This window comes from Falco peregrinus, chromosome 10, assembly GCF_023634155.1.
Source record: "Falco peregrinus isolate bFalPer1 chromosome 10, bFalPer1.pri, whole genome shotgun sequence".
Lineage (NCBI taxonomy): Eukaryota > Metazoa > Chordata > Aves > Falconiformes > Falconidae > Falco > Falco peregrinus.
Window position 1 is genome coordinate 7,094,283 of NC_073730.1, and position 16,451 is coordinate 7,110,733.

Below are 16,451 nucleotides of genomic sequence, written 5' to 3' on the forward strand. Positions count from 1 at the left end.
GCTGTTATAAATGGCTCCAGCCTGACTTTTACTTACAGATTTCCCTCACGTGATGCTACAATTCGTGTAAGGAAAAACCTGCACCACAGAAAAGCAATTGCACCTTCCAGCTCTACAGAAGGAGATTTATGGCTTGTTTTGGCCATAAAATAGAGCAGGCAGGGCTTGGGCTGCAGGTTGACGTGTCCTGACCACATGGGCTGGGGTGGTTCGGACGAAGGGGACACCCAGCTGAGGATGAGCCCCCGTTCCTGTCCCTTCCGTGGTCCCTGTTAGCAGGGGAGGGGGGTTAGCCTAATTCCTGCCAGAGACATAAAATTGTGGTATCTGGAGCCAGAAAGGAACTGTGGGGGATGGGGGTCTCAGGCTGTAGGGGTGACCCTAGCCAGAACTGCTGGCATTGATCAGAGGCACTGAGAAATGCTGAGGGGGTTCTGCATACGTGCGGTTTGTAGCACCAGGACTGAGTCCTACAGCAAGGACAAAGCCAGGCTGTGTCCACCCTGCTGCTGCTGTTGGAGACCAGAGCCGCTGTTTTCCCAGCAGCTGGCTGGGAGCAGATGTGGAGTCCCCAGCACGGACGCAGCCCAGTCCTTCCCCAGCCCACAGCCGGGCTGGGAACCCAGCTGCCGTGCTGCCTCTCGCTCTCTGCCCCGGTGGCACAAGGACCTTTGGGACACGTCTCCACTTGTTTTAAATGATTCTGTCCAATCTGACATCTGTCCTGAGGCTGCAGGACCTAGAGCCGTGTGTCACTGCACCAATGGACGGTTCATGCTCAGCCCTGATGTATAAAGGAATGAACTGGAGACACAATTCCTTCCTGGCCAAGCAAGAGCTTCCATGGAGAAACAGCCTAACCTAGTGCTGGAGGACTTGGTGAGTAAGTCCTCACCAAATGGACTTGCTGTGAACAGGGTCTGTCCCCTACAGTGTGCTGGGGACACCCGCAGGAGCTGACTGCCCTGAGGATGCTCACGATGCAAGGCTCGAGCCAGGCAGGGTCAAGCCAGGTTTGGCAGGAGCTGCTGTTGTTTTCTGAATGCAGCCCTTGCAAATAGGAAACCTGTGACCTTTTGTGCACTGTGATAAGGTCCAGAGGTTGTTGAAAAAACCCCACAAAGCTATGGCAGGATTTCCAAAAATTCCCAGAAAGTCTGGCCAGCTTTGGAGATTTCTGCCGTAGCTATTACCACACACCTCAACCTCACTTGCACTCAGCTTGTTGTTGTCGTTGTAGGTATGTGGGTTAAAGCGACGCAGGTTTAGTGCAGAGAATCACAGCGGCACATCCAACAGTGTGCAGTGACGCCGGTGCACAGTGTCACATACAGCTGTGGTCTGCTCTTCCGAGTGGGGACCGCTCGCCAGACATAAAGCATCTTTCTACCAGAACCAAGGCACAACCTCAGCAACTGCCCATCGACCGTGAGGGTAGCACTGAAAAGAGTGGTCCCCCCAGCCCTACCCTGCACCCCCAGGTCCAGCCGGCTCCAGAGCGGAGGGAGGGAGAGAGCAGCTCGGCATGGGCTCCTTTCCAGGCAGTGGGAGGGAGGGAGCCATCACCCATGCGAAGAGCATGGTGCCTGCCGGTGCCACCCCACCACTTTCTTGTGCTTGTGGCAGCTTGGTGCCAGCAGCATGGATACACCGAGATGCACCCATAGCTCATGTCTCCTCCACGACCTGCCGTGACTCCGGCGTGATGGTGGCGTTGGCTGCCTAAGCCAGCAGCAGCAGCTCTGGGGACGCTGTTTCTTATCCCGGATCACCTCCCTTCCCACTGTTTGGCAGGGTGCCCACTGCCCCCTCTTCCCTCCCCCTCCCCCTCGTGCGTTATATCCCCCTGGGAAGGGCCCAGCAGCCAGGATGGCAAGAGGGAGGTGAGAGTGTGTTTAAGGGGGCAAATGAGGTTGGGGTAAAGGGGATAGGGATGGTTCCAAGGCCACCTGGCACTTTACCAGCCTCTGTCCCCTGGAAAACATCCCAAAGGGATAAGGGTCTGTCCTGCCCCAGGGCACAGCAGGGCAATGCCACAGGTGTGGAGAGGTGCTGGGGGGATGGTGCTGTGCTCCCCCCATGCTGTGGCTGGTGAGGAGGGGGATTTAGCACTGGGGCAGTCCCAGGGCTGGAGCAGAGCAGTCAGAGGCTCTTCCCGAGGCTCTCCTGGAAGCAGCCCAGGCAGCTCCGGGGCTCGGAGGAAGCAGCTCTTGTTTCTTCTCTAATTTTAGATCTTTTCGGGGTGTCCAGTTTTCTTAACCACTGGTCAGCTGCTGTCTTCTTGCACAAGGCAGGTGTGCATAAATTAAACCAGACACGTATATATGTATTGGAAACGATCCAGGAGCAATCACTTACACACCAGCGAAGGGCGTGAAACCCCCCATCTGCTCCTGGTTGTAAGACAGCACAGTGAGTCCCCAGCCCAGCTGCCAACAGCACAGCTCCCTGGGGCTTGTCCCTTGACGCTGCTGGGGGACACTGCACCCCTGACAGCACAGGACCGGGGTTGGAAGCAACCTGGCAGGGGCACCTTGACCTAAACCGTCTGGGCAGATGGTTTTTTCTTACTCCCCAGCTGGGTTTCCAGGCAGGATACGTACCCCCGCGATCTCCAGCAAAGCAGAGGGGACGTGTGATGCATACGTCGGTCGTGAGTCAGCCCGGGAAAGGTCAGCCTGCTCGGGGCACCTGGCAGCAAGCAGAGCAGCCCCGCTCCCTCCATGGGGCAGGCTCCCGGCAAAGGGGAGCTGCTGCCGCTTTGGATTTTGCTCCATGTCTCTGCATCCCTATGTGTTTTGATAGCAATTGTGCCTCTACGCATGGGCTTACAGCCAGGGGTATGTTGTTGTCCGACCTTGGGATTTTTAACATCAAGCGTGTTGACACTAGCTGAGCAATGTATGGGCCAAATCCTGCCCTGCAGAGTGCAGGGGAGGCAATACATAAGCCCAGCAGGGCATGGTTACTGCCCACAGACCCACATGCCCATGAGCTGGCAGCTGGGGACAGGGCTGCCCCATCCCCGGGGCTGACTGTTGGGGATCCTGAGTTCTGAATCCACCTCCGTGATGGGCTCAAGTCCCAACGGATCAAATTCAGCCGGTGGGTAAAGTGACCCACCTGCAGCCAAGGCGGTGGGAGGCACATGCCCTCCTGGCAGGTCTCATCCGGGCTCCAGCTGAAACAGAGATGAAATCATCATCTTACTGGGCTTGGCAGAGCTGTGGGAGGTTATGGCTGCTGGGACAGTGCTTGGAAGAGGCCAGATCAGTACCAGTATCCTTGCTGCCAGAATTAGGCCCGTCCAGTGCATTATTATTGCCTGGAAACCACTGCTGCTCCTGACTTAAAAAACCTGCTGCAGGCGGCTTGCCTGGGTGTATAAATACCCTGACAATTCCCAGTGTATTGGGCTGTGCTGCTCCTGCTCTGACCCTGTATGCTGCCTCTGCCCAGGGGACCGAGACCCCCCTGGCTTCTGATGCTCATCATCACACCCTCGTCCTCCACCAGTGCTGGGTGGGAAGGGAGAGTATGTGAAAAATCAATAGCTCCAGCTCAGTCTGCCAGAGGATTTGTGCATTTTGCACCGCTGTCTCTGGGAAATACCAATATATCTATTGCATTTCTCAAGACTGGTATTGATGAAGCAGATAATGGGAGGTTTGGGGGCTGGCCGGCGGATGCTGAGGGTGTCTGAAGCCCAGGGCTGCTGCTCGATCAATCCTGGCAGGCAGGGCAGCATCCCTTGGTGTGATGTACCATATCCCCTTGTCCTTCCACATCAAGCTCAACCCTGACCTGCTTTTACTTCTGTACTTATTTATTCCCCACCTTCCTTTCCAAGCAATGGCTGTGAAGCCCCTGGTCCTCCCTGGGGAGCAGAACTCACCACCCGGGCAGGGCAGGGCAGGGCAGGGCAGGGGAGGGGAGGATGCGGGGGGCAGATGCAGGGGCGAATGCAGGGGAAGATGGAGGGGAGGATGCGGGGGAGGATGCAGGGAGCAGCCATTTCCCTGCACGATGCCCCTGCAAAGCAGCTCTGGCAGGTGGCAGAGAGCAGCTTTGCCATGCCCAGGTCAGGGGCATGCTGCTGCTCTCGGCCCTCTGAGCTCAGGCGTTATTTCTTCTGGTCTCGATGGAGATGAATTTATCTCCCCAGCTCTCCCTGAGGCTGACCCACCTGGTAGTCCAGGCTCAACACGTCCTGCTTTGGTTGTGGGGCCCAGGAGGGTCATGCTGTGACAGCATCCCCTCCTGTGCCAAACCCAGCCCCTAAATCCCCAGGCATCTTAAACGTCAGCTGCCTGGGGAGGAGGTATGAAGCAAGGTGTGGGAATGGTTGTCTGTGGGTGTCCTGCATTGTCTCCTGCTACGGAAAACTCTCATCTTCGTGATTTTATGAATGCCATTAAAGAAAATTTTCCCTCTGCAAGACTCTTTTTCTAAAGCCTCTTTTGAAAAGTCCTTCTCCCCAGCAATGAAGGATCTTTAAATGTATAATTATATTAAAAAAAAACACCCGGCATGCTATTTATAAATTATTCTATATGCTTTCAACAAAGCAAGTGCCAGACTGCACTGGCGGAAAGCCCACTCCCGACTTCTCCTTGCTCGGTTTAAAAACACAAATAATGTTGCTTCTTTTATTTTTTCCTAGCTACAACAGCATGGGGGAAAAGCACAATGCCAACTCTTTCCTGGAAAAGAGTGAGAGATGAGGAGAACATAGCAGCCTGATGCAAGGGAGGTATGGGGACCGCAATCCAGACCTGAGGCACAGGGACCAGGATCCGGACCTCAGATGGGGATCGGTTGGGATCAGCATCCCTTCTTGGCTGGGATGAGATGCCTGCATTCCCCCTGCCTGCCCACCAGGCCAGCCATGGGCAGAGGGTGGTGGAGGCAGGTGGTGGTGGCCCTTTCTCCTTCATTTTAGTCTTCTCCTGCCCTCTCCTCCTTCCCACCTCCCTCCCCCAGCCCCTGGATATGCAGAGCTGAGTTTTGAAACGTTTCAAGGAGTTGGAAAGCCCCAGGTTCCAGCAGAGCAGCGAAACATGATGCTAAGCGTGGTCCCAGGGCGCGTCTGATAACAGGAGGCAGGGTTTTGCCAATCAGATATTTAAACGGAGCTGTTGCTAGAGAACAATGCAACGGTGAGTAAAGAGCCCTGCCTCCCCTGCTGTCTTCTGTCTTTAATACCAATAAACAGCATTAATTGGTAATTATTGGTATTAATTCAATAAGTAGTATTTATTGGTATTAAATAAATAAATAGCATCTACTGGTATTAATTAAATAAATAGCATTTATGTCGGGGAAAAAACCTCTCTGAGGCACAAGTGGAAGGGGGCTTCACTACTTATTTTCATCGCTGATTTTTGAAGCTGTTGTATCAGAAGATATTCACTTATTACGCATCACAGTACCTATTTCACGCAATGCACCCAGCAAGTAATAAAAATAATATTTATTTCTTAATCTGTTCTCCTCCTCCATGCTGCACATTATCTCTGGAAGCCTGACAGCATTCAAAAGGTCGAAGCTGCAAAGCCCCCCCTCCCGCCTGCTCCTGCTGAAGGCAGTGCCACTGATGGTGGTGGGAGCAGGCTGAGAGCCAGAGTGATTTTATCTGGTACAAGCCTGCAAAGATAACGCATTAAAAAGCTGGTGACCTGCTAAACGTAAGTCAAGCTGTGACATAGCGGTTGGCTCACGCTGAGGTCAGCAACGGGCAGGTTGCTGAGTGTGAAGTTTCAGATGAAGGGCACTAAAGCTCTATTCATTTACTAGTTTTCTGCAAACACAATTAAGAGATAGCATCGGTGAGCATCGCTGCTGCGTGTGCTGCTGTCACTGCCGGGTAAATCTCAGCACGGGTAAGAGCCTTCACAAATCAGAGGTCCTCGGGCCTGTGACAGGACCCCCATAAATCAGTGAAGCGAAGGAGCCCTGCTCCTGCCCACGGCAGCAGGAGTGATGCTCTGGGCAGCTGCCTGTGGCGGCGGGGAGGAACGTCGCTGTGCCCAGGGGCTGGCATCTGGGATAGGGTCGGCCCTGGTGCGGCTACGGGAAAATGGGGAAAACTATCATCTGAGGTCATGTCAGAGGTTGGGAGGCTTCAGGGAAAACCCAAATGAATCGCAACCGCAGCAAATTCCCAGAATATGGGAATTGGGGAGGGGCAAGATTAGGGCCACTGGGATGCCTGGGGGTAACGGAGGGCTGCAAAGTCCCCGCTCCCAATGGCTCCACTTTGGTCTCTCCCACAGGAGCGTGATGGGTACAGGGCCCTGCACCCACCAGGGGTGCCTGCACCTGGGGGCACGTGCCCCGCACGGGCGGGCAGCTCTGGGTGCTGCCCGGGGCCTCCCTGCTCCCCCTCGCCCAGCCATGGGGCGCGCGGCAGCCAGCCGGTGAGCATGGCACGCAGTGCAAGGGCAAAGGCTTTTGTGATCATGCAGCTTTTGGAGAATTTACCTTTTTTTCCCCCCCTTTCTCTTCCCCTCCTCATTTTCCTTTGCACTGTCTTCTCTTTCGTTCCCTTTCCCCCAGGTTTCTGTGGCCTGGCAGTCAGTTTCCCTCCTCCCTAAGTTCTTACTCATCTTTCTTGTGATTTCTCCTACTCTTCCCCTCCATTGACACCCTTGACCACACTCCCTCCCCCGGGCTGATACCTCCCCATCCCCTTACCTCTCAATCCCATGCACACCGCTCCCCCTGCTGCGCTTCTCCCCATCCCATCCCATCCCATCCCATCCCATCCCATCCCATCCCATCCCATCCCATCCCATCCCATCTCCCATCCCATCTCCTTCCCATCCCAGCTGTATTGCCATGCCCATCCCATTCTCTTCCCTTCCTATCCCCATCCCATTCCCTTCCCTTTCTATCCCCATCCCATTCCTGTTCCCATCCCATCCCGTTCCCATCCCCATCCCATTCCCTTCCCTTCCTATCCCCATCCCCATCCCATCTCCATCTCATTTCTGTTTCTACACCACCTCATTGCAATTCCCATCCTATCCCCATTCCCATCCTATTCCTGTTCCACCCCACCGTGATCTCATCCCCATCCCCATCTCATCCCCATCCCACTCCTGTTCCCATCCCAATCCCCATCCCCATCCCATTTGTGTTCCTACACCATCCCATTGCAATTCCAATCCTATCCCCATTCCCCTCCTATTTCCGTTCCCATCCCACCCTGATCCTATCCCCATCCCATCCCCACCCCTGTTCCCATCCCAATCCCCATCCTCATCCTATTCCTGTTGCCATCCCACCGTGATCTCATCCCCATCCCATCCCCACTCCTGTTCCCATCCCAATCCCCATCCCCATCCTCATCCCCGTTCCCCATTCCATTCCCGTTCCCATTCCATCCCCACCTCATCCCCATCCCATTCCTGTTCCCATTCCATTTCTGTTGCCATCCGATTCCCATACCGTTGTCCTTCCCGTTCCCACCCCCTTCGCACCCCGCTCCCGCCCAGCCCCAGCCAGCCCCGGGGAGCCCAGGGCGCAGCTGGGGCTGCCACAGCGCTGCCATGGCCCCTGGGGGGCCCGGGCCAGTCATCCCGAGGGCCGCGGGCGCCCCGGGGGGCCCCGAACCGGCCCCGCGGCCGGGCAGGTCGGGCACAACGCGCAGGGGCCGCCCCCCCGCCGCTGCCCCCCGCCCGGGCCGGCCACAGGGGGCGGAGCCGCCCGCCCCGCGCCCCGCCCCCCGCCGGGCCCCGCCCCCCCCCCGCCGGGCCCCGCCCGCCCCGCGCGGCGGTGGGCGGCGGCGGCGGTTGCCGTGGCGATGCCGCCTTGCCGGCGGCCGGTTGGCTGCGGGGCCGGCTGACGGTTGGGAGGCGGCGGCGGGGCGGCGGGACGGGGAAGATGGCGGCGGCGGCGGAGGAGGCGGCGGCGGTGGCGGCGGGGCGGCGCTGAAGGAGGCCCGAGGCGGGCTGAGGAGTGGCGGGGCGGGCGGGCGGGGGCCCATGTGCGGCGGCGGCCCCCCCCCGCCCCCCACTACCGGCGGCGGCCCCGCGGCAGCCAGGCGCCGCTGAGGCGGCTCGGCGGGCGCAGAGCGAGCGCGGCCCCGGCCCGGCGGCGGCAGGATGAAGTTCGCCGAGCACCTCGCGGCGCACATCACGCCCGAGTGGCGGAAGCAGTACATCCAGTATGAGGTAGGGCCGCGCCGCCCGCGGGCACCGCTCGCCGCCGGGCCGGGGTGTGCGGGACCGGCCCCGCTGCGCCCCCGGGGCGGTCGGTCGGTGGCCGGGGGGGCCCTCCAGGGCGCACCCGCGCCGCGGCGCCGCGGGCGGCTGTCCTGCCCGATGGTTGGCGGCTGGCAGCTCCCCGCCGCTTCCCTCGGCGGGCGGCGGGCGCCAGCAGCGTGCTCCCCCGCGGCTACCGGTCCTCCGCGACCCGCTCCGCGGGGGACGAGCGCTGCGCCGCCGGTCGTTGCCCGTCAGCCTCCGGTGCGGGCGGAGGCCGTGCGGCCGGCGGGGCCGCGCAGCGCCCGGCTCCCGGGCGTCCCCGGCCGAGCCCGGCTGCACGGCGGCCGTTCAGCACCACCGCCAGTTCTCCGGGCGGGCGGGGGGCGGCAGGGGCGGGCGGCTCAGCTCCGGCGAGGAGCCCGGCAGCACCGCCCGCCCGCCGGGCCGAGCCTCCCCCGCCCGCCGGCTTCGCCCTGCGGGGGCCGCGGTCCTCGCTGGCTCCCTGGGCGGCTCCAAACGCGGCGGCAAACCTGGCACCGGCGCCTTTTTTGTTGGTGGTTTTTTTTTTTTTTTTTTTCTTTTTTAATTTTAAAATTTTTTTTATAAGGCCAGCGAGGCTCTGCGTCTCTCGGCTTCACACTCGGTTTCAGGCAAACCGCTGGCATCGGGACATCTGTCAGTGCCGGTTACACAAAGTCCCACTGCATTAATTGTGAATTATTTGCAGAACACAGCTTTTGGGGTTTTAGCACGCCGCTTTGCTAAAGGTCACGCCGATGGCTTGGCTGCAGGTTCGTCGCGCTGGTGCTTGACCTGCCTTTAACTAGGTGAAGCTGAAGGTGGATTTTTTTGTAGTGGAACCGTTTCCTATTTCAGCATTAGCAGAAGAAGTGGCTGGTGCTGCTGGGGTTGGTCTTTTTCCACAAGTAATAATTAAACTAGGCAACGGAAAGCTGATTATGGGAGAGCCACCATCAGCAAACTTCCTGACTGATGGAATCAGTCAAAACCGTCCCAACATTTGTTACCATTCAAAGGCCTGTGTTTTCTCTGTAGGATTATAAGAGCCATTTCTTTCTAGTATCCCTATTAATCTGTCTGCATCTGCAAGGAAGATCATGTTTACCTTAGCTTGCTTTGTTATAACGTTGCAATTGAAAAGTTTATATTTGCCCTTTTGACTGTTCCTTTGCTTTCCTTTACCTGACTGCAGAGGAAGGGATGTTTAAATAAAATCTGTGGTCATATTTGACTTTAGAACAAAACTGTGATCTGCTTGAATTAGGTGGAGAGCTAGGTGACCAACGAACGCATTGGTCTTTGAGAAGGAGGAAAACCATTTTCTTGATAAAATAAAGTACCGGCTTAGTTGTGCATCGTGTCTCTGGTGGGCTGTCCATGCAAGGGTTGTTATCCGTTCCTGGAAACGGAAAACTTGTGTGTCTTGCTAAGAGAAGGTTTGGAGGTGGGTCAAAGAGGTTAGTCAGGGAGGAAGTAGAAGGGCAGAAGATTTGGCTGCCGGCTGACCAGATAGAGCTGCGGTGGGGAGAGTAAAGGAGAGACCCAGTGAACTATGACACCTTGATTAATGTGTGAAGAACTCTTGCTGCTTATCGGCCACTGTTTTCATTATAGGAGGTTAATTTTCAGGTGTTTTAACTAGGGCAGTATTATTATGTCATTCTCCCTTCCCCCATCCCAATTTAAAATAAAGGTGGCATCCAGTAAAAACTTCCTTCGAGTTGTTACTCCTTCTAGACTTCAAGTAATCTTCTCCTTGGCTAGATAGCTTAACGTAGAGTGAATTGAAGTCAACCCCCCACCCTCCTTTTTAGTAATAACTTTCAAAACTCTTTGTTTCCCTTGTTGCAGCTGGCTGAATGTGAGTCAGCCTCCCGCTCATGCATATTACAGTAGTGGAAGAGCCTGGCATTTATTATTCAATAACTGGTGGTCGTGTGGGTGTGGTGCATAGAAGGTCGGTGCTACCTCGGCTTCTTGTTGGCTGTACTTGTGGCAAAGAGCATACAGCTCCCCTTTGTCAAGAAAAAAGAAAATAATCTGAGTTGTTGATTAGCAGACCTAAGGCCAAACATTGCTTGTGTTACTTGTGTGCAGTAGCGCTTACAGCATGCATCATAGTAAAATTTTGAAGAATTATTTGTATATGTAATAGCATTAGAATGTTTCTTCATCTGACAGTTCCTATCTTTTCCTTCTTAATTAAAATAGTAATCAAGTGAGTGAGAGGTCTTGTTGTGTAGGGTTTTAACTCTGCAAAGATTATTCCTGTTTCCAGGGCCTTCCCGTGTCAAGTTCGAGATGCTGGTGAAAGGACTAGAAGACAGTATAGAAATTGCTTTAAGTCGTTCTGTACCATAAAGCTTACATGTAGTCATCTTATTTTTCTACTCTGATATTTGTAGTTAGTTCCGTTGGTGTGCAGGTGACTCATGCAGTTGGATGGCCCCAAAGTGTGGTAAGACCCAGGTAACTTGTGAGATCCTCACCAGGTGATGTGTCTCTGGTTCGATGATCCCATTATTGCCTTGCATCAACCGCCAGTCAAACTGGGAGGAGGGTGTAGTCTGTTGCTGATAATGTCAGGAGAAAGAATGAGACTGTTGTGTTTTGAAATATCTAAAAATGTAGTTTCACTTTCAGGTGGTCTTTTAACAATTTACAGTCCTCAAAGTTTTTACCATTAATGTGATCTTTCCATCCAACAATAATCTGTTTAAGTGTTGTAGTACTTTTAGGAAGTATGAAAGTTCCCCGGGCTTAGGGCAGATAATCAGTCGGTGGAAGAGCTTTAGAGAGAGAAAAACCCATTATTTTTCCTTAAAACAGACAAAAAGAAGATATACTTCGATAGCTGTGGCTTAGGTTCTTATTTTCTTTCAGCAGAGGCTCTGCAGTGGCCATTACTGTGCGTCTGCTTTTTGAGAAAGAGCACTTGGCTTGTAGAAAAGAGGAAAAATGATGACATGCGCTATTCTGTTTCATTCAGCTTTTCACAAAAACCTTTGCCACGAGTTGGCGTTAACACGGAACTTTACAGAAACCTTGATTGGCTTGATTTGACTTTCCATTCTCAAGACTGCATGAAAGCATGCAAATTTTACATCGCATTTACTACACAAGCTCCATTCCCAGCTGATGGTTCGTGAAACCAAAGTCAGTGCCAGGTGATCTGCAGGTCTTTATGTGGGGACCAGTGGCAATAACACAATATGGAATCCCAATGTAAAGGGGCATTTTTATTGTTGAAGTACAGAGTGTCATTATCAGGCTACTCCCTGGATGTGATTTGGTTTAAAACATTGTATTGACAAATGCTTCCTTTGTGGAAATGCTTGTTAATTGTGTTAAATGCTAAATATGCCAAAGTTTTGAACAACTTTGGTCCTGATTTCAATGGCTGTCATCCAAAAACTTCCTGTTTTGTTAAAAGTAATGCTTCAAGTATCTGTACCTGCTGCCTTCTCTGTGCGAAGATGGCAGCGGAGGGGAGCAGTGGAGGGGAGCAGCGGTTTTAGGGGTGTGCGCACGTACCTGGGCACTCAGATCCTGCAGCTGCAGCATCTGCAGTGCGCAGCAAGCGGGCTCCTGCTGGGCAGTGACCCAGGGATGTGCCCCGACCGTGGCAGCAGCAATGAAAAGGTTTGCTCACCGTGTTTCAGGGGATCTGGCAGGTATCTTCGGTTAAGTTGAGTAGCCCTTTTCTGAGCCTGTTAAATTACTGCTGCGGCATGTGCTGCTTTTGTGCACTTCTTGTCTTAAAACCTTAAGTTTTGAACTGTTTGTTTACTCTTCAGTTCCTTTGGCATAAAGATAAAATGCAAAACCCAACAAAATCCCATCTTTTTGTGTCAGACAACAGAATTCTCTTTTTCATGTGGTCAGTACTGAACAAATTCAGATAACTCTTAGATGAATTTCAGCTGATGCCTTTTTGCTAATAGTGTGCTTCACTCAGTTTAATTCACTTAATACACAGTGAAATTGTTGGGTCGCTAGCCCACTGTTTATCCGCAAACCATGCTGCAGATTTCCTTCGCTCTTGTGTCCGTCTCTGGAGTGCTTTTAGGAGAAAGAGGAGACTGTTGCTCCAGTGAAGTTTTGCAGTTGCCAGATGGCAGTTTTGTTTCAGTTAATGTGGCCTGCATTTGTTTATCTGGATGCAGAATTCTGGTGGTATTTTTTTAAAGAAAAAGTGCTTAATACCTTTGAAATTGCAGCATGTGAGGGAGAAGGAGAATTAGAACAGTTATAGGTGCAAAGTTCATGAGAGAGATGGGCAAAAGGTATGAGCGGGTGACTTCCCTTTTAAGAAGCCTCCAGGTTTGAAGTACTTCTGCCTCCGGAGAGAAGAGAAACAGGTTGCTAAGTATTAAAATAATTTCTCCGAGGCACAACCTCCAGCAGGAAGTAGGTGGAGAAAATGAAACTGATAGCTAAGGTAGCCTGCTTGCCTTCAGAGCCTCCCTTCCAGAAACAGGCTTTCCGTTTTTGGGAGGTGGCCAACTCTGCTCATCAAACCCCGCTTCATGATCGGCAGTTCGCACCCAGGCTTGCCACCTCCTGACACAAATCTGTTGTGTTATTTCACTGTTTGTCCTTCTGGGTGTTAGCGGACGGGCTTGGAAGAGCGTAAGCAGTTTGAAAGCTGCTCCTTTAAAACAATGGTTTTGTTCAAGCGGTTTGAGGTTTTTTTGTCCTTGAATTTATTCTCTGTTAAGGTTTGACAGTTGCGTTTAAGTCAGTTTCCTTTCTGCCTTTTTTGTTCATTATTATATCTATTAATATAAACATTTATACAAGTTTGCTGCTGGCGTGAAGTGTATCACCAGTGCAATTTAAAGCAAAGAAATAACCCTTTTTGTCTAGTTTGAGGGTAGAAAGTGTAATTCTTAAACGGTTGAAGTTGACAGTGTGATGAATAACTTGGAAACAATTGTTTCTAAAATTCTGTAATCCAGGAGCACTGAGCCTTTCACTTTCAGGTTATTGTGTTATGTATATAGGTCAGGTAAGCAGTAACAAAATCTGCTGCCCTGCAGCTGCCAGATTGTGATATGTCAGTCTGCATGGGGAGAGGTCTGTGGGATGACTGACACCTTCAGCTTTCAAGATTGCTCAGTGCAGGGCCATCAACAGTGTTGTCCTTTTTAATTACTTTTTTTTTTTTTTTTAATGACTGGTAAAACCAGAGGTAGGAAGTACGCTGGGAGTTTACCTCTGGGTGGGTTTAAGGGATGGAGTTCTTAATACAGTGACCTTCAGTTTGCTGTCTCTTCACACTCGTTCATCCTCTGCCATGTGGTTGTGGTTCATGGAAAAAGTTACAGGTAGGGAAGGATGATGAGTGGGTTGAAGAAGGTGGAAAGCTTTTCGAGCACTTGATGTACGGAGACAGATCACGTGCTGCTGACCCAGTGAGTCATGGAGCAAAAGGACTGAAGTGGCCAGTGTTGGGGAAGAATTTTAAAAAACCACTGAGGGTAGAGGAGAGCAGTGCCACTGGAACAAGAGTCGAGAGTCGGGATCGTTCAGCAGTGGCTCTGTTGGGAAAACAATTATGCAAGTGACCTTTGCTGAGACCTCCGTGGGCTCAGGAGTCGGGTCGGAGCTGCCGGTGTAGCCTGCCACCTAGGATATCTTGTGATAAACAGACATGTCCTTTAGACCTTGTATTTGCTTAACAGGATCATAACCACTATGTTACAACAGTGCTGAGTTTCCAGCTGCTGAGCTCGTGGTTTTCGCCTTGAGGGTATCAGGGTATTTATTTGTTAATTAGGCTGTGATGTTTTGACCTGGGGGAAGAGGACACGCAAGATGGTAAATGCAGAGGTGTGGGGCTATAGACCTACAGGATGTGTTGGGCAACAGGCAGGGCAGAAGAGCCAGGAACTAGAAAGACCTGTATGACTTTAGTGTGTTAGATTTCTGTGGGCTTAAAAGTGAAGGGAATAAAATCTAGTTTTCGCAGCAGCTGCACGTGAAGCACACTCACGTTCAGTATGAGCATTAAGATGCCTATCTTTATCAAGTAGTGTGTGTGTGTGTGTGTGTAAACAACTCACTTTGCAGTAGGAATGGGCCCTTCCTAGTGGCTTCTAGTTCCAAAATTATAGTCCAGGTTATTCCTTCAACTGTTGATCTGAATTCAGTTTGTTTGATTCTTGCTTGCACTTGTGATGTGAGAGAGGGCGAGTCTTTATCACTGGAACGATACCAGCATCTTCATAACTGTCTGAAAAGAGGTCTTCCGAAAAGGAATTGCAAGTGATGAGGTTTCTGATGTGGTGCCTGCCTCCTGGCTCTGATAATGGAAGGGGTTACTGCCGGGGTGCTCAGTGCTTAGCTGCAGGGCCTGCCTTGCCTCCTGCTCCTGCTGCCTGCACTGCTCATCTCTTGCACTGGCAACCTGAGCGTGGGTGAGTGGCTTGTTCTGTGGTCTGGACCTGAACACCTGGTGAATAATTCTGGCTGGTGTTAATGTTGTCCTTCAGCTTCCACCTCAAGAGAAGGCTGTCAGCCCTGGTTCCCTAATCTCCTTCGTCATGTTGTCTTCAGCTTTTAGAATGTATGTGTTTTTCTGTACTCCTATATAACAGTGATAAGAAATCCCCGAGGCTGCTTTTCCTCCATTTGCCTTGACAATCTTCTTTGTGTCACGCAACATTTTTTGTTTTGCCTTTATTTTTTTTATACGAAAAACCTTAGACATCCTACCAACTAGGAAATATTTTTCCAAAGGAAGATATTGAAAGATTCAGTTGGAATAAATTTTACAGATTCATAAGGCAACAGGCTTTGGACAAAGCAGTCAGTAAACATGAACTTGTATTGCTTTTGTTAACAGAAATATGTGTCATAGTGTTGACATCACGTATCATAGCTTTCTGTGTCACTCTAGAGGATAAAAAAGCTTTAATTGCTTTGGTTTTCAAATAGGCATAGCAAAATAATGTATTTTCTGGTTTTTTAGTACTAACTGTATTCCTTGTTGTCTTCCTCTCCTTTGCAGGCTTTGAAAGAGATGCTATATGCAGCTGTGGACCAGGCCCCTTCTATAGAAGGTAAGCAAATTGTGATAGAGAATCATGTTTTTCTTGGCATTGAGCGCTGGACACGTAGTTCTGCTACTTTTCTGTCCTCAGTCCTCCTAAATTGGTAAACTCAGTATACTGATGGGCAAATGCTTGGCCTTTCACAGCCTGCGTGCTAATTTTGATGTTAGAACTCTTTGTCCTCTGTCATTAGGACAATAAATGTCTTTGTATAGTTTGGGACTGTAACAGCTGGATTCTTCTTGCTTATAAGGGCATTCACTGGTGGAAGTACTTTCTTCATCGCTTGAGAATAGACCTTTGTTTTCCTGTGACAGCTAGCCACTTCGGAAGATAATTGTGCTAGAGAGATACTGGTTACTGGTTTGTTACTGGTGATTTGAACTGGAAGAGTCTCGTCCTTTCATTCTGCGTCCTCCCTGAATGCTTTGCTACCTCTCGTATGTGGACATGAGTATATTTTCTTGTTTGCATGCATTTATTACCACTGATATTTCAGTGCAGCATTTGGGTTTGAGCTCACTGCATTTTGAGTGGTTTGTTTAATTAAGTGATCTGTGCAAAATTTGTCAATAGAGCCCTTTCTTTATCTATCTTCTTCCTTTCATTTTCTTTGTAGTACTGACTAGTTTTTGCCTTTATGTTGCTTCACTCCCTACTTCTTGCCCTTCATGTGGATTTCAAAGTGGTTTTTAAACCTCCTTACCTTTATTATTTTCACCTTGACTGCAGTGTAATGTTAATTTCACTAACCTCTTCGAATGCGGTTCTGGGCTTCTTGCATATTTATAGAGCAGAAAAACAACGGCTGCTTCTAGTGTAGTCAGTTGGCTAACATAAGTAGTGCTAGTCACTATTAATGTTAGTTTACTAACTACTTTGTGTTGATTAGAATTGGGAAATGAGATATGACATAGTTAAAATAATGTGGGGTTTTGATTTTTTTATGTAACTCTACCTGTTCTTGGATCAGGATTTAAAAACAAATAGTTAATAGCCAAAGTGTGTGTGTGTGACAGGGCAATCTTTCCTCATACTCTTCAGAGGTGCAGTCCAGGCTGAAAACTTCCTTGAAGCAATGCTCAGACAAGTATAATCTTTAGGTTTAACGTGACAGTTGCTCACTTGGCTCAGCCTCTTAATTTTGTTAAATCAGTCGCCC

At 51.2% G+C, this 16,451-nt stretch overlaps 1 protein-coding gene across 1 annotated transcript in view; it reads left to right on the plus strand.

Annotated features, from left to right (window-relative positions):
• Positions 1-7,907: 7,907 nt before the first annotated feature.
• The window catches only part of XPR1 (xenotropic and polytropic retrovirus receptor 1), a 109,449-nt gene continuing 100,905 nt past the window's right edge, over positions 7,908-16,451 (plus strand). Inside the window, exons 1-2 of the mRNA XM_055815702.1 lie at positions 7,908-8,177; positions 15,247-15,298. Of these exons, the coding sequence (XP_055671677.1) occupies positions 8,109-8,177; positions 15,247-15,298 (121 nt within the window). The 5' untranslated portion in view covers positions 7,908-8,108. The remainder of the gene's footprint in view (positions 8,178-15,246; positions 15,299-16,451) is intronic.